We start from the raw sequence: 24391 nt of genomic DNA, 5'->3' as shown, positions 1-24391 counted from the left end.
ACAGTGAACTATTAAGATCATTGTTTATATTTTTATTCAACGTTGCTGTCTGAACTACAATCACTTCTGCTGCCATACCGTCATCAACAACTTGCAATTGATACTTCTGGATGCAGAGAAACATCCCAAGGCTGTTAATAGAAGCACATGAGGAAATTGAACGATAAGGGGAGTTGCAGGCCTGGAAGATGTTAAGAGGGATAGGGACGGGCAAGGCCGTGGAGAAATTTAAACCTAAGGATAAGAATTTTAAATATGAGGCTGGTGGGAGACATTGTTGTCAACATAGGTGAGTGAGAGCAGGGGTGTGATTGCACTTCAAATTAGCTCAGTTGGCTAGGCAGCTAGCATGTGGATCAGAATAATGCCAACAATATGGGTTTGATTCTCGTTCTGACTGAGGTAGACTTGGGATCTGCTTTGTCACCCTTCCCAAGAGTGGACGGCAATGGCAAACCATCACTGACTAAATAAACTGCCAAGAAAACGGCTCAGGATGAAGCATCAGCAGACAATGAGCCAAGGGCCAGCCTTTGGGCAGAGCACACATGAACAAATAAATAAATCTAAAAATCTAACCATCTCAATCTTGAATATACTTAACAAATGAACATCCACAGCCCTATTAGGTAGGGAATTCCAAAGATTCACAACCCTTTGAATGAAGAAATTTCTCGTCATCTCAGTCCTAAATGGCCAACTCCTTATTGTGAGACTATGACCCCTAGTTCTAGACTGCCTAGCCAAGGGAAACAGCCTCCCAAAATCTACCCTGCCAAACCCCTTAAGAGTTTTATGTTTAAATTAGATTGCCTCTCATTCTTCTAAACTCTTGGCCAAGTCTATCAATCACTTCTCATAGGCCAACTCCCACATGCCAGGGGAGGAATCAGTCTTGTAAAACTTTGTTGCACTCCTTCTAAGTGGAGTATGTCCTTCCTTAGGTAAGCAGACCAAAACTGTACACAGGACTACGTGTGGTCTCAACAAGGTAATTGTAGAGAAATTTCACACAATACAGCATGACTACAAGATCATTCAGGGTTTGCACATTGCAGAAGAGCGGCTCACTTACCCGGTTATCGTATACCTTCTTTAGTGCTTCATATCTTATGGACCCCTGGAATATTACTCCCTGAAATGTGTTGTTTTTATCGCTGGCGACTAATTCAACACAGACCATTTCTCCCTCTCCCACAGACATGTCACTGAATACCTGTGATTGAACAAAACAGAAGAGAACTAGGTTACATAACAACAGCCATAGTGACAGAATAACTAGTTTAGACATACAAGGCAACATCATAGAAACTACAACTTGGATCTAGAACAATCAAGACCTCTCTATTAATAATTAGACAATCCTGTCTAATATTGTCATCCATGTTCTGCAAAGAACTTAAAATAATAATCCTTTAATAGGTTCATGTCTTTTGAGTGTACTGTTGAACAATGCACATTCATCCCTCGAATTGAAATCAAACTTCTTAGACACACCTATTGTAGTACAGCTCCAAGTAGGGTCAAGAGACAGATGCAACCAAAGTAGACAACTGTAACAAACGGAGTCAAAAATTCAGGTTGGATGCTCATTATCTGAGAGAACATGGATCTAAATTGCTCCTTATAGCTTACTTTGAATTATCAAAGCCAAAAGTTATGAAAATATGTCATTCTATCAAGTCAGCTGAGATGACTGCCCTCCCCTCAAATCACAGGAATCTGTCAGCTCCTACTCTGAATAAAACAGTGTATGGTGATAATTAATTCCACAATATAATGCAATCTTTGTTGTTCCATTTAAGAGTTGGTACAGGCAGCAATGTTCTTTCTAGAAAGCCAGGTGAAGAATTGCTCATTCTAAGATTCTTCCCTGAACTAATAAAAACACACCTGAAGACTCGTATTAACATACACTCCTGTTGCACGATTGACAGGGTCTACCAAGGTCTGTGGACTGTACCATGAATTAGCTGAGCTACTCAACATGCAACTTCACTGAGGGGGAGGGACAGGAGTTAAAAATCAGAGAGAAAGACTTGATTCATGAAATGTTACTTCCTGTTGGACAAATGGGAAAACAGGATCAAATAAGCTAAAAGAAATTGCTCTCATGGAGAGGAAATTAGAGTAAAACAAAGCATGGTCACAAATAAAAAATTCCAGGAAAAAGTGCAGAGAAATTTAGCTTGGCTATTTTGCACCAGGCAAGGCACAAATCACAACTGAACAATCTTTAAAAGAATTCGAAGACAAAGAAACGCGATTGATTTCTTCTCTGGCAAAAGATTGTCGAGCTCCTTAACCTACCAAGTTGTTAATCTATGGATCCTTGCATTAACAATGAATTGCTAATTGACCTCAGGATGTGTCCACCTCTCACCATTCAGTTTCGCTGTGAAGTTCTTAAAACTCTGTTCCTAGGCAGTGTGTCCATTTATCTCAATCCTCCCTCAAGTCCTGTTTGCATCCCACTCTCTGCACCAATGATTCTCCTAAGTGCCATCCTTTGGCTCTGGGGCATTATACCTCCTTGTTCTTAACTCAGTGCAGCATCTCCTTCCCTGTCTATTTTCATTTCTGAAACATCTTGAGCCTTTTTTATTGCATTGAAGACATTAATTTATTGGAAGTCACCATCACCAGCAACAACAGCATATGGTCATAAAGTGACTTTAACATAATAAAACATTCCAGGACACTTCGCAGGGACATGGTAAAACAAAATTGATGCGTAGCCACATAAGGAGATATTGGGGCAAGGACCAAAAGTTTTCTCAGAGATAAATTTTAAACAGGGTCTTATAGGAGGAAAGAAAGTTGGAGAGGTTTAGGGAGAATCCCAGAGCTTAGGGTTTTGGCAGTTGACAGCATGGCCAGCAACAGTGCAAAGATTAAAATCAGAGACGCAAAAGAGGCCACAATTGGAGGGGAGCAGATATCTCGGAGAGTTGCGGGTATGGAGGAGGTTATAATCATAGGGAGGGGCGAGACCATGAGGGATTTGAAAACAAGGGTGAGAATTTTAAAATAAAAATGGAAAATGCTGGAAATACTCCACAGATGCTGCCAGAGCTGTTGAGAGAGAAACAAAGTTGTGCATTCTGATGCAAGAGAAACTTTAACTCAGTTTCTTTCTTGACAGATGTTACCAGACTTGCCGAGCATTTCCAGCATTTTCTGCTTTTATTTCAGATTTCCAGTATGCACAGTATTTTGCTTTTATATTATACTATCTTACGTTCATATTTTAACATCAAGGTGCTGCTTAAAGAGGAGCCAGTGTAGGTCAGGAAGCACAGGGGTGATGGGTAAATGGGACTTGGTGTGAGTTAGAACACAGGTAGCAGAATTCTGGATGAGCTCAAATTTACAGAGGGTAGACCCTGGGAGAACAACCAAGAGCGTGTTGTAATAGTTATGTCTAAAGGTAACAAAGACATGTTTATTAATAATGTATTTTATTGACACCACTTCCCTGCAGGGATACCTATCACTGATTTAAAGGGATATATGCATGTAACATAAGCCATCACTCTTCAAAATAAAACACTTTACTGCAGATGCAAAACAGATTTTGAAGAAATCAGCATTGACCGGGAGCCTGAAGTGTACAAGCACCTACAGTCCCCTGAATTTGCTCATTTGGATTACTGGCTCACAGGTAGAACTTGTCTGATGGCCTGAGAGAAACTGGCCAATTTAGCTGATAGACATGATAACAGTGCCCCAAACTCCAGCCAATATTAGAGAAAAAAAATTACCTCCTCAAAACTGTCAATCATGAAGAAGATGTTTGGATAACTGATTTTGGATTCTTCTCCTTTACTATCCATTGGATGCTTGCTTGGGGAAGCAAATACTTGCTGTTTAGAAAAAGGCAACAGGGAAAATGATTTTAATTTTAACAGAAAGTGCAGTATCCCAATATAACGTTAATAATAATAGCAATAATAAACTGTAGGAAACCAACAAAGAATTCTTATAAACTGAACAATTGCTGTGAGATTCAGGGTAATAACTGGAAGGTAAGGAGTGATTGGCAAGGTCTAGTGTTGACACTGCTCACCATCTGCAAACAGGCTAAACCACAGCTGGTTACTAACCTGTAGAGATGCCTCTTGTATAATTATTGGCTGCTTGCCCACTGAACCTACCGAGGCAGCTGATACAATATACCCATTGAGGAGGTACAGCTTTCGTTTCCCAGTTGGCTAGATCTATTTGTTGATCAGTTGTGAGGAGGATGGATATGGAAAGAAACCAGATTTAAACCTGCTGGGGAAGGCTTGATTAAGTACTAAAGCCAGGCCAAAATGGATAAATATATCTTACATTTGCTTCTACTCACGTATAATGCCATTCACTTTAAAGCATTGATTCCCTATGGGCGTGTTAAATATAGATACGGAGCTGGCTCACGTGCTTCCTGGTTGTCCTGAATTCCAAACCAGTTCAGTTTAAATTAAAGCTGACTGTGGTATAAAATTACCCAAAGTTTTGCTCCTGGCTGAGGCCATCCCTAGTGAGAATGTTCTCGACGTTTCCACCTTGATGTAATTTCTTGTACAGCAATGCAGAAAATGGCAATGCTATAATGAATTGAGGTTATGAAAATTTGCTCATTTCTTTTTAGCCGATAATTTGTCTGTTAGATTGCGAGTGTGGTATATTTACTTACACGTCCCAGATTTTGCAGTTGCAATGAAAGCTAAACAGTCAGCATTCACCATCAGTACTGTGAAACGGACACTAACTTCTGGTGTCCGCATATTAAATAATTTCAAAAAATCCAGAAGTTACTGTCAGTGACTCCCCACTCCTCCACAGGATGCATAGTTGAAGTCCTCACAGTCGAAAATCATCTCGAAATTACAAAATTGACATGAACCCTTCACTTTTTGTACAATTAGTCTTGCTGCAAAAACCTGGAATAAGTTGCTTTTTCACAGCAGATGAATAATTGCTGAACAACCTTTCTCTTGAGTAGTTGTAAAACGTTAATTTTCTCCATTCCATGATAAAATTCCATAAAATTTTTAAATAAAACTTATTTTCTTTAAAAAATTGTTCATATTCACCTTCTACCTTAATACCATGATAACGTCCCAGCCTTTATTTTGTTTCTGTAAAATTACAAGTGAACGACAAAAAACCGCTTGTTTTCCCGGTTTGCTGTCTATTAGAATTCTTCAATGTGATTGGCTGCTTAGCTTGCTTGATGACAGCAGTGTTGCAGGATACCAGAGATTTCCAATAGCTGGCGCCAGAATGAAATTAACGTCAGAAAGGGTGGAATCTAGGACAAAGTGCTCGCTAGATCTTTGTGGGCAGCTTTCAGAGGTCAGTGGCCAGTGACATACCCCATCACTTCACTGCTGAACCCTAAATCTGGGCCTTAGGTTTGTAATGATTTATAGGCAACTTTGAACTTTTACTCATCTTCTCAGCAAAGCTTAAAACAAAGCTCAAGGCCAGCTGGATCACACTTTCCATATCACCAGTATCTTTCCATGTAAAATAGAGTCAGTCACACACCTGCGATTTCTTCTTATGGATGTGAATGTCTCCTCCATCTGAGCGTGTGCATACAGCACATGTCACTACATATTCCAGCTGCAGAAAAAGAGAGAGAAACGCAGGTTTGACACCAATTTTGCAGCCTTCTGGTAACTTGTCCAAACGTTCATCTGTTACATGTGAATCAAGACAGTCTTGAAAGGCTGTTGAACAGTATGGTGCATCACAATCAAGATCAATTCTGCTTTCACTAGACATCCACGTTTATGTATTTTTTAAGCAAGTATTTTTTCCCCCACTCCTTAGCCCACGGAGCTCAGCTGTAGTGACTCTACTGCTGCCTGACTGTCAGTACAATCCAACATTTGGTACCTACTGATTTCTTCATTGACCCAAATTAATTGTGAAGGTGTATCTATTACCAGATGTTCTGAATGGTGAGAGGCCATGTGAGAGATTGACTCATTTGAAGCATTGTTAGAGATTTAGCAGTATTCTCTGCACCACACCCTGCACAAAAGTTGAGGAGCTGCTAATGACGACACAGAAAAGGCAGTTTGTGTGAAGTTTGTCCTCCAGTACCCCTATATGATCAGGAAGGGTGTTCATAGCATCCAGCTCTAATGTTGGTGTCCCCCTTTTCTCAGTCAAGCTACAGTTGAATTGGGGGCAGTCAGCTGACAAATTAAACAAAATATTACAGAAAAATTGAAAAGCGTGTTTGTTGTGCAATAAAATAAGCTCACAAACAGAAGCAATCAAATTGAAATAAATCAATTTGGCAGATTTCAAAGAAAGGAAATACAACTTCAGTGGGTTTCTTCCTCCCAGTTAACAGGTTTTTTTTTTAAATTGCAATTTTGTAATTTTTTTCAGCCACATAAGCAGAGTTACATTTCCTCTACTGAAGTACTTGTGCTTTACCACAAATTGACCAATTACACAAATCCAATTTCACAATTTCTCACTTTTGGATTTGAAGTTATAGGCACTGGTTTGTAAAAGAGCATCATAACCACTACACTACATGAACTAAAGTTTCCTGTGAAACATTATCTCTCCCAACTGTAATCATTTTAAACCCTTACTTAAAAAAAGATCAGTGCTCGTTTGTGTGTGGACAGAGCTCCCCCCACCTCTAGTCAGATTCACTGACTAATACAGTCTCTGGGGTGAAGATCATAGCGGAGATATCCATCACTTCACAAACCACAAGTTCCTGTTAACTCCTGTGGGATAAAAAAAATACAATTTCAAAATATTCAAGATTTGATGTAAATTTAAAAAGTGTTAATTTACGGCAATAATAAAAGAATAGAGCCAATCCCTTCACCTCAGGATAAGAGGAACTGGAATCTCTCTGTCCAGAGCAGAGAAGGAAATTTTAATTCAAGTATTCAAATTTTAAAGGATTTAAAGTGTAAATGTGGAAAAACTCTTTTCACTGGCAGAAAGATCAATAGCCAGAACACACATTATTACAGTTGGCAAAAGACCAGAGGGACAAAAAGGGGAGCTGTTGTAAATGTGTCACTACGAGCTGTAATGCACTGTCTGAAAGAGTGCTGGAAGCAGATTGGATTGTTTGTTTCTAAAGGAAGTTGGATATATACTTGAAAAGAAAGCATTTATAGGGCTAAGAGGAGAGAGCAGTCGGACTATAATTGGATAGATTTTTCAAAAGAGCCAGCTCAGGCCCAATAGGCTGAATGGCCTCCTCCTGTGCTGTAAAGTGGCCTGCAATTTGTTATTAAATGTGCATGAATAATTGCCAGTACCAATGTTACAGCAACTTAAGATGACTGTATATACACAATTAAACATGGCAATCCAAAAGTTATTGTCAGAGTCGTGCTGCTCCCTGTTCACTTAGCAAGAATGGCATCTCGTTGCCTGCCTCACCACTGAAATACATTAAATGGCATGAAGTTGCTGTGTGCACAGTAGATACAAACTAAACTTGCCACAGAATGTTTTTTGCCATTTCATTCCAAGTACCCTCTTGATGTGTCAATTGTTGTCAAACCACCTCTCTTGACACTGAGATTAACAATTATAAATGTTGAATCTCATTCATTCAAATTTTAATTAATGTTGAAGATTTAAAATTGTAACTGTTTTCAAACATTATTTTTCCTTTGTCTTTTCTCTTAATTCAATCTTACTTTCCTGCTCCTTCTGTATCTGATATCGCGTCAAATTCATCCACTCTAATTTGTACTTCCTTGATCAGACCATGCACTGTTAATTTCACAATCCTTCAATTGGATTGGTTGAGGGGATGCACAGTTGCTTGTCCTATTCACTCAGGTTTCCTGTCGCCAGAACTCATACAGCAAATTACAGCCAATAAATCAGATTAACAATCAAAAATTGAGCTGTCACTAGAGGGTGCTCTAGCTGCAATCAATGTGTGATATCATAGAGAGAGTTGTTACAGAGTCTCGAGAAATTTGTCCCACCCGTGAGGGACTCAAGAAATGAAGCAAGGGAAGAGCTCTTACAGTGATTTATAGCATTTACTTTGTTGTGGCCCTGGTCCTGTGGAACCGAACAGGATATTAAAATGTGCGTGTTTCTAGCAAAATTTCTTCCTCCTCAATTACAATATTGGTCAAGGAAACAACTTCTTATACAAGGCTAGAACATGAAGTATTATTGAGCTACTGAACTAGAAGGACAGAGTCAAACCTAATCTGTCTTCAGTTTCAGTTCCCAAATAGATGCTTCCAGCAGGAATCACTAGACAGTGATCAGGGAAAGAAAAAGCACATGATCACATTGTCAGGATAGCAATTAGTTACTTTTAAAATTCAACTTTTGTTCTTGGCAAGCAAGTTCCAGGAGTAGGAGCCTTAGTTGTCTTTCCCTTTCCTATCCCAGGGATATGGAGGCTAATTTTAGAACCTCCATTGATGTCAGCTTATTCAGTACAGATCAGGAATTAAAAACATTAACTGTATCCCTCTCCACAGATGCTGTCAGACCTGCTGAATTTTTCCAGGTATTTTTATTTTTGTATTAAACTATCTGGCCTGTTCCACTTTACTATCACAACAAACATTTAGTCCATTGAGATACATGGAGCAGGAAACCTGTCTTGAAATCCTTAATGTATTTGAAATAATAAATAATCACCTGGCAATTGTAGAGACTACAGACAACACACAAAAGAATAACCCGCCAGGCCAATGGACAGCAAGATATTATAGGTTTCATTGGTTTGGAGAGCATTTTAGGTATTGCATATTGAGGATGGTGCCTGACCAGTCTCACTGTACCTTCTGCAAAACAAGGTTCAGGTAAACACTCTCCTCCCAGTCAATGTCCGGATCACCGAGACCAGGCAGCTTCTTGGAATCTCTGCGGTAAACTTCAACTTCAACCTGGCAGTTCAACAGGAGAGGGGAAAAAAAAAAATCACACTCAATATTTCCACACTGGACTACCACCAGATCAGCAAAGTTACTGATTCACACCAATGTAAGAGTGCAATTCGGTTTTGTTTTCACATGGTATTCTGGCTTTTCTACTAATATTACATATGAACATACAAAATAGGAACAGAAGTAAGCCATTTGGCCCCTCGAGCCTGCTCCGCCATTCAATAAAATCATGGCTGATCTGTTTGTACTTCTAATTCCACATTTCCTTCTACCCCCAATAACCTTTGATTCCCCTGCCTAACAGGAATCTATCTAACTCCAACCTAAAGATATTCAATGACCCCACCTCCACCACCTTCTGAGGCAGAGCGTTCCAAAATCACACAACCCTCAAAAAGAAATTCTCCTCATCTGTCCTAAAAAGGTGACCCCTAAGTTTAAACAGTGCACCCTAATTCTGGACTCACCCACAATAGGAAACATCCTTTCCACCTTGTTGAGACCATTCAGGATCTTATATACTTCAATCAAGTCACTCCCTCACTCTTCTAAACTCCAGTAGAAACAAGCCCAGCTTGTCCAACCTATCCTCATAAGACAACCCACTCATTCCAGGTATCAATCTAGTAAACCTTTTCTGAACCAACTCCAATGCATTTATGTCCATCTTTAAATAAGGAGACCAAAACTGCACACAGTATTCGAAATGTGGTCTCACCAATGCCCTGTATAACTGAAGCATAACATCCTTACTTTTATGTTCAATTCCTCTTGTAATAAAGGAAAGCAATCCATTAGCTTTCTTAATTACTTGCTGCACCTGCATACTAATTATTTGTGACTCATGCACTAGAATACCTAGATCCCTCTGCATCTTGAAATTCTGCAGTCGTTCTTCATTTAAGTAATACTCTGCTTTTTTATTCTTCCTGCCAGAGTGAAAAATTTCACATTTTCCCCATATTACACTCAATCTGCCAGATGTTTGCCCACTCAACCTATCTATAATCCATCTGCAACCTCATGTCCTCTTAACACATACTTTCATCTGCAAATTTAGCTACCATGCCTTCACTCCCCTCATCCAAGTCATTGATATAAATCGTAAAAAGTTGAGGACCCAGCACAGACCCTTACAGGGCTCCACTTGTCACATCCTGCCAATTAGAAAAAGACCCATTTCTTTGCTTTCTGCCAGCCAGCCAAACTTCTGTCCAGGATCATATGTTACCCCTGACTCCATGAGCTTTTATTTTCCGAAATATCATTAAATATTATTTAAGCTTTGATATGGCACCTTATCAAATGCCTTCTGAAATCCAAGCACGGGCTCCCCTTTATTCATGGCACAACTTAACCCTTCAAAGAACTACAATAAATTGGTTAAACATGATTTCCCTTTCACCAAACCATGCTGACTCTTCCCAATTACCCTGAGTTTCTCCAAGTGCCCAGCTATAACCTCCTTAATGATCGATTCTAGCAGCTTCCCCACGACAGATGTCAGGCTAACTGGCCTATAGTTTCTTGTTTTCTGCCTCCCTCCCTTCTCTAATAGAGGGGTTATATTTGCTGCTTTTCAATCTGATGGAACCTTTCCAGAATCTAGCAAATTTTGGAAAATTAACACACCAATGCAACTATGGCCTCTATAGTGAAGACAGAAGCTAAACATTTGTTCATTTCATCCACCATTTCCTTATTATCTACTATTAACTCCCCATTCTCTCTCTCTAGAGGACCAACACTCACTTTACATACTCTGTTGCTTTTTAAACACCTGAAGTTCTTGCTATGCACTTTTACATTTCTAGCTAGCTTCCTCTCATACTCTAATTTCTTTCTCCTGATCAACTTTATAGTCATTTTCTGCCATTCTTTATATTGACCAGTCACGTGACCTACCACTCATCTTTGTGCTGTTATATGCTTTTTCCTGAAGTTTGATGCTTTCCTCAACTTCTTTAGTTAACCACGGATTGTGGGCCCTCCACTTGGAATATTTCTTTATAGCAAGAATATGCTTATTTTGGGTAATCAAAATAGATGGAATTTATAGAAAATCATGACAGGAATTGTGAAAGATGAACTGGTGGCATTACAGGCAGGTGACAGATGCAATTCAATGTGGAATAATATAAAAATAATAATTTAGCAGTAAGATGGGAGAAGAAAGTCAACTTAAGATCGTAAGATTCTAAAACAGACCGGAGAAGGACCATGTTGAGCAAGACATGGATCATTAAAGGTGGTGGTACAAACCCTTGGCTTTGTTCAAGAGACGTAGAACACAAAAGCAAAGAGTAATACTGAACTTAAAGCCTTAGTTAGGCCACAAATTGAAACCTTTTGAGCACTCCATTATAGGAGCAAGCTAACAACATTTGAATAAGCACAGCAGGGACTCCCCAGGATTTTAAGGATTGTCGAATACAGCTGTGAAGAGAAATTTGGGGCTGTGAAAGTTAAGGCCTGACAAGGGTCTTCAAAATTATGAAGAATTATAATAAAAAGGTAAAAAATAATGCATTATTTCCATTTGTTAACAAGCTGATAATGAGGGCTGGGATTTTCCATGCCCGCCAATGTCGGGCGTGTTCAGTGGCGTGAGCGGACAATATGGCGTGATCGGTTTCCCAACAGCGTAAAACCAGTTCACAACCATCCGCTCAACCTGCCGATGGTGGGCCACATTCTCTGCTATCGGGCATCAGGAACCTCATTGCAATACATCAGAATCATTACTAGGCCTGCCCTCTGGAATAGCCCCCCCCCCCACCACTTCTCCCCTGCTGGATCGTCCACCCACGATGGTGGGAAAAACAGGCCGATATGTTTCACAACAACACATCAGAGATGTTCACCTGGTGAGCTGCACTCCGCTCGGGACTTCAGGGTTTGTTTGCCTACCTTGCTTCGGTTAGCACTCACAGTCATCAGCGCCAGACTTCACAGACAGCACCACATCACTTTTAGAGGGGCTCATGGGTAGGTCTTTAACTACCAGATCAGCCATACGTGGGTGGCTTTTCAACAGCAGCAGGGCTAGGGTTTGCTTGGGAAAGGGGGAGAAGAGGCCTCAGGCAAGGGAAGAGGCTGCAGGGTGAGAGCTGTATTGGGGAAGGGGGGTATCCCAGGGTGTGTGGGGGCACATGTTGATTTGTGCAAGTGGCGTCAATATGGTGAGGGCTAAGGAGGCAGCCTCCAGAGGAGATGAGGTCAGATGGACATGTGAGGGTGTGTGTGAGAAAATGGGTGGTGATGCCCCTTGAGCTGGCAGTGAGTGAGATGCCAGTGAATGTGTGATGGGTTTGAATATGTGAGTTTAGAGTGATGAGGTGGTTGCCATACCCTGCCTGCATGGATGAGATCATTCATCCTCTTTCTGCATTGGATGGCCAACCTCTTCCGTGCAGCATTGGCAATGATCATCACTGCCACCACCTCCTAAGCTTGGTTGGTCATGCTGCTGCCCATCCTGTGGCCAGAGTGGGGGTAGAGGACATTGCGGCGGGCCTCCACGGCATCCAAAAGATGTTCCGGTGTCACGTCACTAAACCTGGGGGCTGCAGTCTTTTTGCCTTTCATGGACATCTTCCCTGCAGTAGTCGTGGGCTGGAAGCGCTGAGATGTGTGCGCACAGCTGGACTTTAAATATGGCGCCCGCCTGCCATCGAAATGGCATGTTTCCCGGGAATGCGTAACTAACGTGGCGGGTTTTGGATGATGCGGCGTGAAAACCCACCATTGTGGCTGGCAGGTAAAGCATCGTTTTAGCCACTTGTCACCGCACTTAGTGAAAATCTGGGACGATTCCGTCCAAGAGGGTAGGTACAGAAAAGAAAGTGGGTCTGTCTTCTCCTATTTCAACTGTTTTTGATGAAAACCAAAAGTATAATTACACCATAAAATAATTTGCTCCAAGCACCTTTTAATTAGTTTCCTACAATTCCAAATCTTATTATGGACTTTTTTTTTAAACATAGGAACTATTCAGAGCCCTTAGATTCCCACTTTATCATTACACACAGGCACTGATTTGTTCTGTTCACTTTTTGAACCAGCTTCAGCTCTAGCTATTTAACGATTACATTCTTTACATTCTCTGCTATATTGGTACCACTTTTCAACATAACAAAAACCTCAAGTCACAATGTTACAAGGAAAATATCAATGCTAATAAGCTTTCACACATACAGGGATTAAAAAACCCCCCGAAAAACAAGTTAATATTGATGAGAGTGTCATTCCAAACACACGTCAGACAGAGCCTTCCTCCAGTCAGCACACATATTTTACTTCATTGCCCAGCTAATGACTGGAACACAAATCCTACTGATATTAAAAATACACTGTTTGATGGTGCATTGCAAACAGCTTTATTTGGAGCAAACACATTTTAATACAAATAATTAAACATTTTATCTAGGGCTACCTGCTTAAATCTGACATTGATGCTTTGGTTTACAATTTATTATAACTAATCAGTTGAAGGTTCTGGCTCTGCTGGCCTGACTGGCATGTGGAGGTATCACAGCTCCAGTATACAGCAAGAAGCTACAAGATCACCAAAAATAAATCTACAATCCGTTTATGCTTGTTTATGTTTTCTAATCTCGGAACATCAATTTTCATCATTCCTTTAATGCCTCTCGTGAGGAATACTTTACTATGTTGGCCAGCCAAAGGTGCGGTGTCAAAGCAGTCTATGCAAATTATCCAATCACTGAAGCACTACAGTTGAGGCTGAACCAGTCCTGAGCTGACAGCCATACTTGCAGAAGGAGCCTTTGGATAATGCAGCAGCTTCTGCCGCCCAAGATCAACAAACTCGGAGCTGCCATCAAATGAGTCCATCTGGCTCAATTCCACACAAAGCAACTTACCCAATCAAATCACTCACTAACACCACCCCTTCTCTGCCCACCCCCCCATCACTCATTAACACCATCCCTTCTCTGCCCACCCCTCCTCATCACTCACTAACACCATACCCTTCTCTGCCTCCCCATCACTCACTAACACCACCCCTTCTCTGCCCCCCATCACTCACTAACACCATCCCTCCTCTGCTCACCCCTCCATCACTCACTAACACCACCCCTTCTGTGCCCAACCCCCCATCACTCACTAACACCACCCCTTCTGTGCCCACCCCCCCATCACTCACTAACACCACCCCTTCGCTGCCTCCCCACCCTCCAACCCCACCATCAATAATGGAGCTCTAAAGATCTACTTTTCATCCTAAGGAGGACTCACCAATAACCCTCCCCTCAAAAAAACCACAGCCTCCAGTTAATTGTCATATTATCCGAGCTACTGAGACTTCACTGAGCAACTGGAAGTTTGCGTGGGCTGCAGTAGATGATTTCTCCTCCTCTCTTTGTTCAGAAGTGGTCTAAGATAAGTTCTGGCTAGCAAAAAAGTATTGGGGACTGGATCGTCAATGCAACTTGAAGTAAATCAACATAAAAAATGGAAGTGGGATTGTACAGTACAAACAAACCTTGTGGTTTGATCAAGTGACTTTGGAGGGGATTTGCTATCTGAAGCTGCCATATCTCAAGCTTTGAAAGCAATGTGACTAAGCTTCAGTGAGAAAGAATGACAAGATGGAATCTTCAGGAAAGTCAGAGGCATTTTGAACAAGCTTACTCCAGAAAAGTTTGACAAGATATGCCTTGAGATCCACAATGTGGGTATAAACTCTAAAATGGTCCTAAAAGGGATCATTTTACTGACAGTAGACAATACAACTCCAGTAGTAAATATTGTAGTTAATACAACTCCATTTCTCTAACCGATTCACTGACAAAACAAATTTGGTAAACAAATCCCAGTAAAAAGTGCAAAGAAAGCTCCTAATGGCTCAAATGGCTAAAACAATGAATAGATGAGAGAAGAGGAGAAGGGGATTTGGTGGAAGATGAACTTCCTTTTAAAAAAGTATGAGAAATAAAGTGAGAACCTGAGCCAATATGATTCATTAACAGTAAAGGATTATACCTCAATAGGCTGCAGTATCTCACACTGTACCACTTACTGGGCTAGGAGGAGGATTAATGCTGAGGCACTTCCTCATAGATAGAGAACACCACTTCTATTGCAAATGGAAGCAACTCCTGTTGCTGGATACCAAAGCTAGGAATCCTTACATTCATTAGGGTCATTTCCATTAGCAGCAGCACTCAGGAATGCCGAGGGGTAACTGATGGCAATGCAGGAGAGAAAGCAGATAATGAAGAATGAATAGGGAGGGGTGGAGGAGCGAGAGAATCTCTGAACTGGGTCAGGGAAGTCAGGGGCCTTCATGTAACAGGGCAGGGGGTTTTGATAAGGAAACTTGAGAAAAGGAATGGCCTGATTCGCCTGTTGCAAATCCAAATATTACAGTTTTTTCTTATTTAAAAAATCTGAATGAGATTGTACCTTATTAAAAATTCAGAAATTTCAGGGGAAGCATGCCCCACACCTTCTACAAATGCACCACCAAATCTGTAGCATCAATATTTTTTATTTTCCCTGTTCAGTGATGTATTTGAGGAAAAAGCAGATTGAGAAATATTGCGTATCTTTTGCAGCTGAAATGGTATAGCCTGTGCAATTCTAACTACCAGGGCCTTATAACTGCCATTTTTGATGCCTTGACTTTATGGAGACTATGCCAACTTTTCTGAAGATGTTGGAGAGCTTTGATAGTTTCACAACAAAGATGCCAGAACAGGTCACACATACACACACATGTACCTTGGCTCAATGTGTATGGAAGAAAAAGGTCTGTCCAGTGATGAAAAGACACCACAACACTCAGCCAAACTGGCTCCATCACAGAGATAAGGGAGCCCAACACTTTCACTTGTAATCTCTGCCTTTCCTCCTTTATACATTTTGCATCAAGCTACCTATGGCCATCTTACATGTTTTCTTTCGTAATTTACTTCTCCCCCACCAATAGCAATAACCTGACATCCAGTGGGGTTCTGCCAGGTCCACTCAGCTCTCGACCTCATTACAGCCTTGATTCAAACAAGGACAGAAGAGCTGAACTCCTGAGGTGAGGTGAGATGAGAGCGACAGCCCTTGACATCAAGGCAGCATTTGACCAAGCAGCTCTAGCAAAACTGGGGTCAATGGGAATCAGTGTGAAAACTCTCTGCTGGTTGAAGTCATACCTAGCACAAAGGAAGATGGTGGAGGTTGTTGGAGATCAGTCATCTCAGCTCCAGGACATCACTACAGGAGTTCCTCAGGGTAGAGTCCTCAGCCCAACCATCTTCAGCTGCTTCATCAATGACCTTCTTTCCATCATAAGGTCAGAAATGGGGATGTTTGCTGATGATTGCACAATGTTCAGCACCATTTGCAACTCCTCAGTTCCGCAGTCAATATCCAAATGCAGCAAGACCTGGATAATATCTAGGCTTGGGTTGACAAGTGGCAAGTAATATTTGCGCCACACAAGTGTCAGGCAATGACCATCACCCCTTGATATTCAATGACATTACCATTACTAAGTCCCCCACTATCAACATCCTAGGGGGTTACCATTGACCAGAAACTGAACTGGACTAGCCATATAAATACTGTGGCTACAAGAGAAGGTCAGAGGCCAGGAACTGTGCAATGGGTAACTCACCTCCTGGTTCTCCAAAGCCTGTCCACCATCTACGAGGCACAAGTCAGGAGTGCGATAAATACTCTCCACTTGCCTGGATGAGTTCAGCTCCCACAACATTCAAGCAGCTTGTCACCATCTAGAACAAAGCAGCTCACTTGACTGGCCACACATCCACAAACATTCACACTCTATACCACCGAGCACAGTAGCAGTAGTGTGTTCCGCAGGAATTCACCAAGACTTCTTCGACAGCACCTTCCAAACCCATGAATACCACTAATTAGAAGGACAAGGGCAGCAGAAAGATGGGAACGCCACCACCTGGAAGTTCCTCTCCAAGTCACTCACTACCCTGACTTGGAAATATATCGCTATTCCCTTCAATGTCGCTGGGTCAAAATCCTGGAACCTCCTTCCTAATAACACTGTGGGTATACCTACACTACATGGGCTGCAGCAGTTCAAGAAGGCAGCTCACCACCACCTTCTCAAGGGCAACTAGGGATGGGCAATAAATGCTGGCCCAGCCAGCGAAGCCAATATCCCGTGAATGAATTTTTAAAAAATGCTATGCAGCACAGATCATCAGCAGCCAGAGGACATTCTTCCATGACTGTACACTAGTTATTACCTGGGGACTGATAACTGTACATAACTTCTACCCAACGGGTCCATCACTTGCTTAAGGATTGAGAGATGTATCCATGTGGAGGTAGCAGTGATTAATCAGCTACATGGTGCAGTTGTCAGAGTCCAACAGCCTTAATTCCACCATTCTTCAGGGACAGTCAAAGCAATAAGATGCTACATTGCCTGATACCATTTGAGAAAACAGTGAGATCATGGTCTTTGTGAAATAGAGAAGAATCACTGAACAAATCATAACAAGACCTTAAAAAAATTCAAATGTTTGAATATTTTCTTACTTTTTTTTTCTCATTCAAGGGATGTGGGCTTTGCTGGCTGGGCCAGCATTTATTGACCATCCCTAGTTCCCTTTGAGAAGGCGATGGTGAGCTGCCTTCTTGAACTGCTGCAGTCCATGTCATGTAGGTACACCCACAGGGCGTTCCAGGATTTTGATCCAGTGGCACTGAAGCAATGGTGATATATTTCCAAGTCAGGATGTTGTGTGGCTTGGAGGGGAACTTGCAGATGGTGGTGTCTGCTGCCTTTGTCCTTCTAAGTGATAGAGGTCACAGGTTGTTCAAAAAGCCTTGGCAAATTGTAGCAGTGCATCTTGTGGATAGTGGACACTGCTGCATTGTGCGTCGTGGTTGTCAGAGCAAATATTTTAGGTTGTGGATGAAGTGTGGATCAAGCGAGCTACTTTGTTTTGGATAGTGCCGAGCTTCCTGGGTGTTTTGGCGCTGTACTCCTGGAAGCAAGTGGAGAGTATTGCATCACACTTCTGACTTGTGCCTTGTAGATGGAGGACAGGCTTTGGGGAGTCAGGAGGTGAGTTACTCACCATAGAATTCCCAGTCTCTGACCTACTCTTGTAGCCACAGTATTTCTACGCCAATCTAGTTCAGTTTCTGGTCAATGGTAATACCCAGGATGTGATAGTGGGGGATTCAGTGATGGTAATGCCATTGAATGCTCAGGGGAGTTGATTGGAATCTCTCTTGTTGTAGTTGCTCATTGCCTGGCATGGATAGACTTCATCCGAAGGTCTTGAAAGAAATGGCTGAGATAGTTGATGCATTGATTTTAATTTTCCAAAATTCCTGAGATTCAGGGAGGGTTCCATTAGATTAGAAGATAGTGAATATAACTCCTTTATTCAAAAAGGGAGGGAGACAGAAAGCAGGAAACTACAGGCCAATTAGCCTAACATCTGTCATATGGATAATGTTAGAAGTTATTGTTAAAGAGGGCACTTAGAAAAATTCAAAGCCAATCAGGCAGAGCCAGCATGGTTTTGTGAAAGGGAAACCATGTTTAGCCAAGTTATTGGAGTTCTTTGAAGGAGTCACATGTGCTGTGGATAAAGGGGAACCGGTGGATGTACTGCACTTATATTAACAGAAGGCATTTAATAAAATGCCATATCAAAGGTTATTGTGGAAAATAAAAGCTCATGGTGTAGGGGGTAACACATTGGCATGGATAGAAGATTGGCTAGCAAACAGGAAGCAGAGAGTTGACATAAATAGGTCATTTTCTGGTTGGCAGGATGTGATGAGTGGTGTGCCACAGGGATCAGTGCTGGGGCCTCAACTTTTTCCAATTTATATAAATGACTTGGATGAAGGGACCAAAGGAATGGCTGCTAAATTTGCTGATGACACAAAGATAGGTAGGAAAGTAAATTGTGAAGAGAACGTAAGGAAGCTACAAATGGATGTAGATAGGTTAAATGAGTGGAGAAAGATCTGGCAAATGGAGCATATTATGGGCAAATGTGAAATTGCCCATTTTCATGGGAAGAATAAAAAATAAGCATATATTCTAAATGATGAGAGATTGTAGAGCTCCCAGATTCAGAGGGATCTGGATGTTCTAGTGCATGAATCACAAAAGGCTAGAGTGCAGGTACAGCAAGTAATTAGGAAAGCTAATAGAATGTTTTTGTTTATTTTGAGGGGAATCGATGACAAAAGTAGGAAGGTTATGCTTCAGTTGTACAGGTCACTAGTGAGACCACAACTGGAGGAGTATTGTGTACAGTATTGGTCTCCTTATTTAAGGAAAGATGTAAATGCATTAGCAGTTCAAAGAACATTTACTGGACTAATACCAGGAATGGGTGGGTTGTCTTATGAGGAAAGATTGGAAAGACTAGGCTTGTATCCACTGGAGCTTAGGAGAGTAAGAGGCAACTTGATCAAAACCTTTAAGTTCCTGAGGGGTCTTCACAGGGTGGATGTGGAGAGGATGTTTCGTCTTGTGGGAGAATCTAGAATTAGGGGTCACTGTTTAAAAATAAGGGGTCGCTCATTGAAGACAGAGATGAGGAGGAACTTTCACTCTGAGGGTCCTGAATTTTTGGGACTCTTCTTCAAAAGGTGGCAGAAGCAGAGTCTTTGTATATTTTTAAGGCAGAACTAGATAGATTCTTGATTAACAAGCGGTGGAAGATTATCAGAGGTAGGCAGGAATGTAGGGTTGAGGTTACAATCAGATCAGCCATGGTCTTATTGAATGGCGGAGCAGTGTCGACGGGCTGAGTAGCCTATTCGTGCTTCTAATTTGTATGTTTGTATGTATGGATGTTACATGCCACTTACCAGCCCAAGCCTGAAAGTTGTCCAGGTTTTGCTGTCTGCAGGCATGGACTGATTCAGTACCTGAGGAATTACAAACAAAACTGAACACTGTGCAAACATCAGTGAATATCCCCACTTCTGACCTCATAAATGGGGAGGTCATTGATGGAGCAGCTGAAAATGGTTGGGTGTGGGACTATGAAAAATGTCCTGGGGCTGAGATGAATGGACTCCAATAACCACAACCATCTTCCTTGTGCTAGGTTTGACTACAACCAGTGGAGAGGTATAGCTGTACTAAAGCAGTTTGGCTATGGAGACAGTTAGTTCTGGAGCACATCTTCAGTATCACAGCCAGGATATTGTGAGAGACATTGCCTTTGCAATAACCAGTGCCTTCAGCCATTTCTTGATATCATGTGGAGTGAATTGAATTGGCTGATACAGGCATCTATGATCCTGGGCCTCTGGAGAAGGCAGAGATGGATCAAACACTCTACAGGTCTGACCAAGGATGGTTGCGAATAACTTAACCTTGTCTTTTGCACTGATGTGCTGGGCTCCCCCATTGCTCACGATGGGGATATTTGGGGAACCTCCTGTTAGTTGTTTAATTGTCCACCACCGTTCAGGACTGAATGTGGCAGGACTGCAGAGCTTTGATGTGATGATTGTGGGATCGCTTAGCTCTGCCCACTGCATGCTGCTTCCGCTGTTTGGCATGCGATTAGTCCTGTAGCTTCATTGGGTTGGTACCTCATTTTTACGTAGGCCTGCTGCTGCTTCGGGCATGCCCTCCTGCGCCCTTCATTGAATTGGTTGATTCCCTGGCTTGCTGGTAATGGTAGAGTGGATGATATGCCTTTTCATGAGATTAGAGATTGTTTTTGAGTACAATTCTGATGCTAATGGCCCACAGTGCCTCACGGATACCCATTTTTGATACCTAATCTGTTCTGAATCGGTTTCATTTAGCACAGTAGTATCACCACACAGCATGATGGAGGGTATCCTCAGTGCGAAGACGGATCTTCATCTCCACAAAGGACAGTGTGATGGTCAGTCTACCAACATTGCCATGAACAGATGCATCTGAGAGTGTGGCAAAGTAGTTTTACACTATTGTTGGTTCTGTCAACAACTGCCGCAGACCCAGTCCAGTAAATATGCCCTTCAAGGTTCTGCCAGCTCGGCCAGTAGTGGCACTACTGAGCCACTCAATGATGGATATTGAAGTCCCCCACCCAGAGTACATTCTGTCCCCTGCCACCCTCAGTGCTTCTTCTAAGTGGTATTCAACAGGCGGAGTACTGATTCATCAGCTGAGGTGCGGTTGGGGATTGTGGGATGCAGTATGTAGTAATCAGCAGGTGGTTTCTTTGCCCATGTTTGATCTGATGCCAGGAGACTTCTTGGGGTCTGGAGTGAATTTTGAGGACTCCCAGGGCCATTCCCTCCCAAGTGTATGCCACTGTGCTGGCAACACTGGCGGGACTGTCCTGCCATTGACACAGGTAATACCAGGAATGATGATGGAGGAATCTGGGACATTGGTTATAAGGTATGATGTGGTGAGTATGATTATGCCAAGTTGGTGCTCAGTTATTCTGTTAAACAGCTCTCCCGATTTGGAACATGACTTCACGAATTAGTGAGGACGACAATGCAGGGTTGACTGGGCAGAGTGTACCTTTGCCATTTCCAGCATCTGTGTCAGCTGGTCCGTGCAGTTTTATTCTTGTTCTACTATGACTTGCATGAATATAAAGAGACAAATATTTATGGGGCTGTACAGGCTCTATTTATACATGCTTGAGTGGCATTTCTGGTTTGGCCACTACTTGAGCTGTATTCTTTAATAAACTCACAATTGACAGCTGAGGCTCCAATCTGCTGATTCAGGAGCTACCTATTCTGGTTTCCATAGAAACAAACAAACCATCTCCACTTTGCTGGAAGGGACAAAATTCAGCCAGACAGCAGAGTCCATGGTTCAGAAGGTTGCAGATTGTGCTGAATGTCAACCATTAGAGTAAGCTGTACAATTGAAGACAATTGACAGTTCTTAAAAATCCTCTAATCTTCAGTGCTTATTATTCTATTTTCTGATCATGTGGTTTATGGTTAAGGGTTAGAATTGGCAAATTTCATTTAATTGCAGAACTTTGCACTTCCTCTGCTATAAAAGTAAACGTACTATCTCGCTAACCATTTTCGTAATAGACAATCAGCATTTAACTTGTACTCAAGATTTCACTCAGCAACAGAATCTGCAGCCTCTACCTCAAATGGCTCAAACAGCTGTAGACAGCTGGACATATTCCTTGACCAGGGAAGAAGCCGTTTGTTCAGCCCCTACTAAAGAGACATTCCATGGAACCGTCCTCTGTCTACAAGTCTGAGTTATTGGAAATGAAGGCAGCCGTTTCAGAGTGCCAATCAATAGAACAACAGTGTACATCTTAGAATTAGAGAACAGATTACAGCACAGAAGGTGGCCATTTGGCCTATCATGTCAGTGTGGCTCTCTGCAAGAGCTACTCTCCCACTTCAGCATGCAAAACATGCAACTTCCAAGAAACGACTGAAACTGTTTATAATTGCTTACAGTCGCTTGTCCCAAGAAAAGGACAGATTGTGAAGTATGTAGGTTATCTCCTAGTTAGATAATGTAAGCCAAAAGTAAAAGTGATGAGCTTTATCCCAAATAGGTAATACTGTGCAAATTACACTTCATCTTTTCATTGGGAAACAAGTTCAAACCCAGCCCAGACTGATGGGAAACTTGTTTTTCTATGCTGCTCGCAGAAGCTAGGTTGGAGCCAGTCTAAGCAAGTCATCTTGCCCTGACCATCTATATTTGTAATCTCATAAGATCATAAGAAATAGGAGCAGGAGTAGGCCATTCGCCCCATCAAGCTTGCTCCATCAGTCAATCGGATCATAGCTGATTTGACTGTGGCCTTAACTCCACTTTTCTGCCTGCTCCCCCACCCCCACCCCATAATCCTTGACTCCCTTGTCAATCAGAAATCTGACTCACTCAGCTTGAATATGTTTAATAACCCAGCCTCCCTGCTCTCTGGGGAAGAGAATTCCAAACACTAACGACCCTCTCAAGAAGAAATTCCTCCTAATCTCTGTCTTAAATGGGAGACACCATATTTTTTAAACCATGTCCCCTAGTTCTAGATTTCCCAAAAAGGGGAAACATCCTTTCAGCATCTGCCCTGTCAAGCCCCCTCAGAATCTTGTGTGTCAATAAGATCACCTCTCATTCTTACTTAAACCCCAATGTGTACAACCCAACCTACTCAACCTTTCCTCAAAAGACAATCCATGCAACCCAAAAATCAACCTGGTGAACCTTCTCTGAAATGCTTCCATGCAAGTATACCCCTCCTTAATTAAAGAGACCAGAACTGTACACAGAACTCTAGGTTTGGGCTCACAAACACCCTGTACAGTTGCAAGACTTTCCTTTTATACCCTATCCTCCTTGCAATAAAGGCCATTTGCCTTCCTAATTAATTGTTGTACCTGCATGCTAACTTTTTGTGATTAATGCACAAGGACACCCAGGTCCCTCTGTACTGCAGTATTCTGCAGTCTCCCTCTATTTAAATAATATTCTGCTTTTAATTCTTCCTGCCAAAGTCGACAACCTTATATTTTCCCAAATTATACTCCATCTGCCAAATTTTTGCCCACTTACTTAACTTATCTATATCCTTTTGCGGACTCTTTGTATCCTCCCCATAACTTGCTTTCCTACTGATCTTTGTACCAATCCATGTCATTAATGTAGATCGTAAATAGTAGCCCCAGCACTGAACCCTGCAATACTCCACTAGTTATTCTTTCCCAACCTGAAAACTATCCATTTATCCCAACTCCACTTCCTTTTACTTAGCGAATCCTTCCTTCATGTTAATACATCACCCCCAACATCATGAGCTCTCACATAAAAGCAAAATACTGTGGATGCTGGAAGCCTAGAACAAAAACACCTGGAAAAACTCAGCAGGTCTGACAGCATCTGCATAAAGGGATACAGTTGACATTTCGAGTCCGTATGACCCTTCATCAGAGCTAAAGACATATAGAAATTAGATGAAATATAAGCTGTTAGGGAGTGGGACAGGAGAGTTCGACAGGGGGCCAGTGATAGGTGGAGGCCAAGAAGAGACTGCCAAAGATGTCATAGACAAAAGGACAAAAAGAACACCCCTTTGTCCATGACATCTTTGGCAGTCTCTTCTTGGTCTCCACCTATCACTGGCCCCCTTTTGAGCTCTCCTGTCCCACCCCCTTCTACCAGCTTATACTTCATCTCATTTCTTTATGTCTTAGTTCTGATGAAGGGTCATATGGACTCATAACGTCAACTGAAGGCCTCTCCACAGATGCTGTCAGACTTGCTGAGTTTTTCCAGGCGTTTTTGTTTTTGTTCATGAGCTCTCATGTTGTGCAGCAACCTTTTATGTGCCTTTTGGAAGGAAATCTAAATACAACACAACTATGAGTTCCCATTATTTTCTTCCCCCCCCCACCCCCCAGTGCTTATTAGAGTTCTTTGAAAATGTAACAAGTTTGTCAAACACGATTTCCCTTTCACAATACAATTAGGATAAGGTAATATGATTTTTATG

The 24391-nt window shown here is 41.9% G+C and overlaps 1 protein-coding gene across 2 annotated transcripts in view; it reads right to left on the bottom strand.

The window, feature by feature from the left end:
• kiaa0930 (KIAA0930 ortholog) overlaps positions 1–24391 on the bottom strand; it is a 97646-nt gene that overhangs the window by 24031 nt on the left and 49224 nt on the right. For both annotated transcript variants that reach the window (XR_005946448.1, XM_041215933.1), the window contains exons 3-6: positions 8802–8906; positions 5539–5616; positions 3765–3866; positions 1076–1216 (exon numbers count right to left, since the gene is read on the bottom strand). Coding sequence is in view for 1 of the 2 variants with exons in the window: in XM_041215933.1 (XP_041071867.1) it covers positions 1076–1216; positions 3765–3866; positions 5539–5616; positions 8802–8906 (426 nt within the window). In the remaining variant the exon portion in view is untranslated. The remainder of the gene's footprint in view (positions 1–1075; positions 1217–3764; positions 3867–5538; positions 5617–8801; positions 8907–24391) is intronic.

Source organism: Carcharodon carcharias, chromosome 21 (assembly GCF_017639515.1).
Source record: "Carcharodon carcharias isolate sCarCar2 chromosome 21, sCarCar2.pri, whole genome shotgun sequence".
NCBI lineage: Eukaryota > Metazoa > Chordata > Chondrichthyes > Lamniformes > Lamnidae > Carcharodon > Carcharodon carcharias.
The sequence above is the reverse complement of the archived record's forward strand: the minus strand, read 5'-3'. Positions and strand labels throughout refer to the sequence as shown.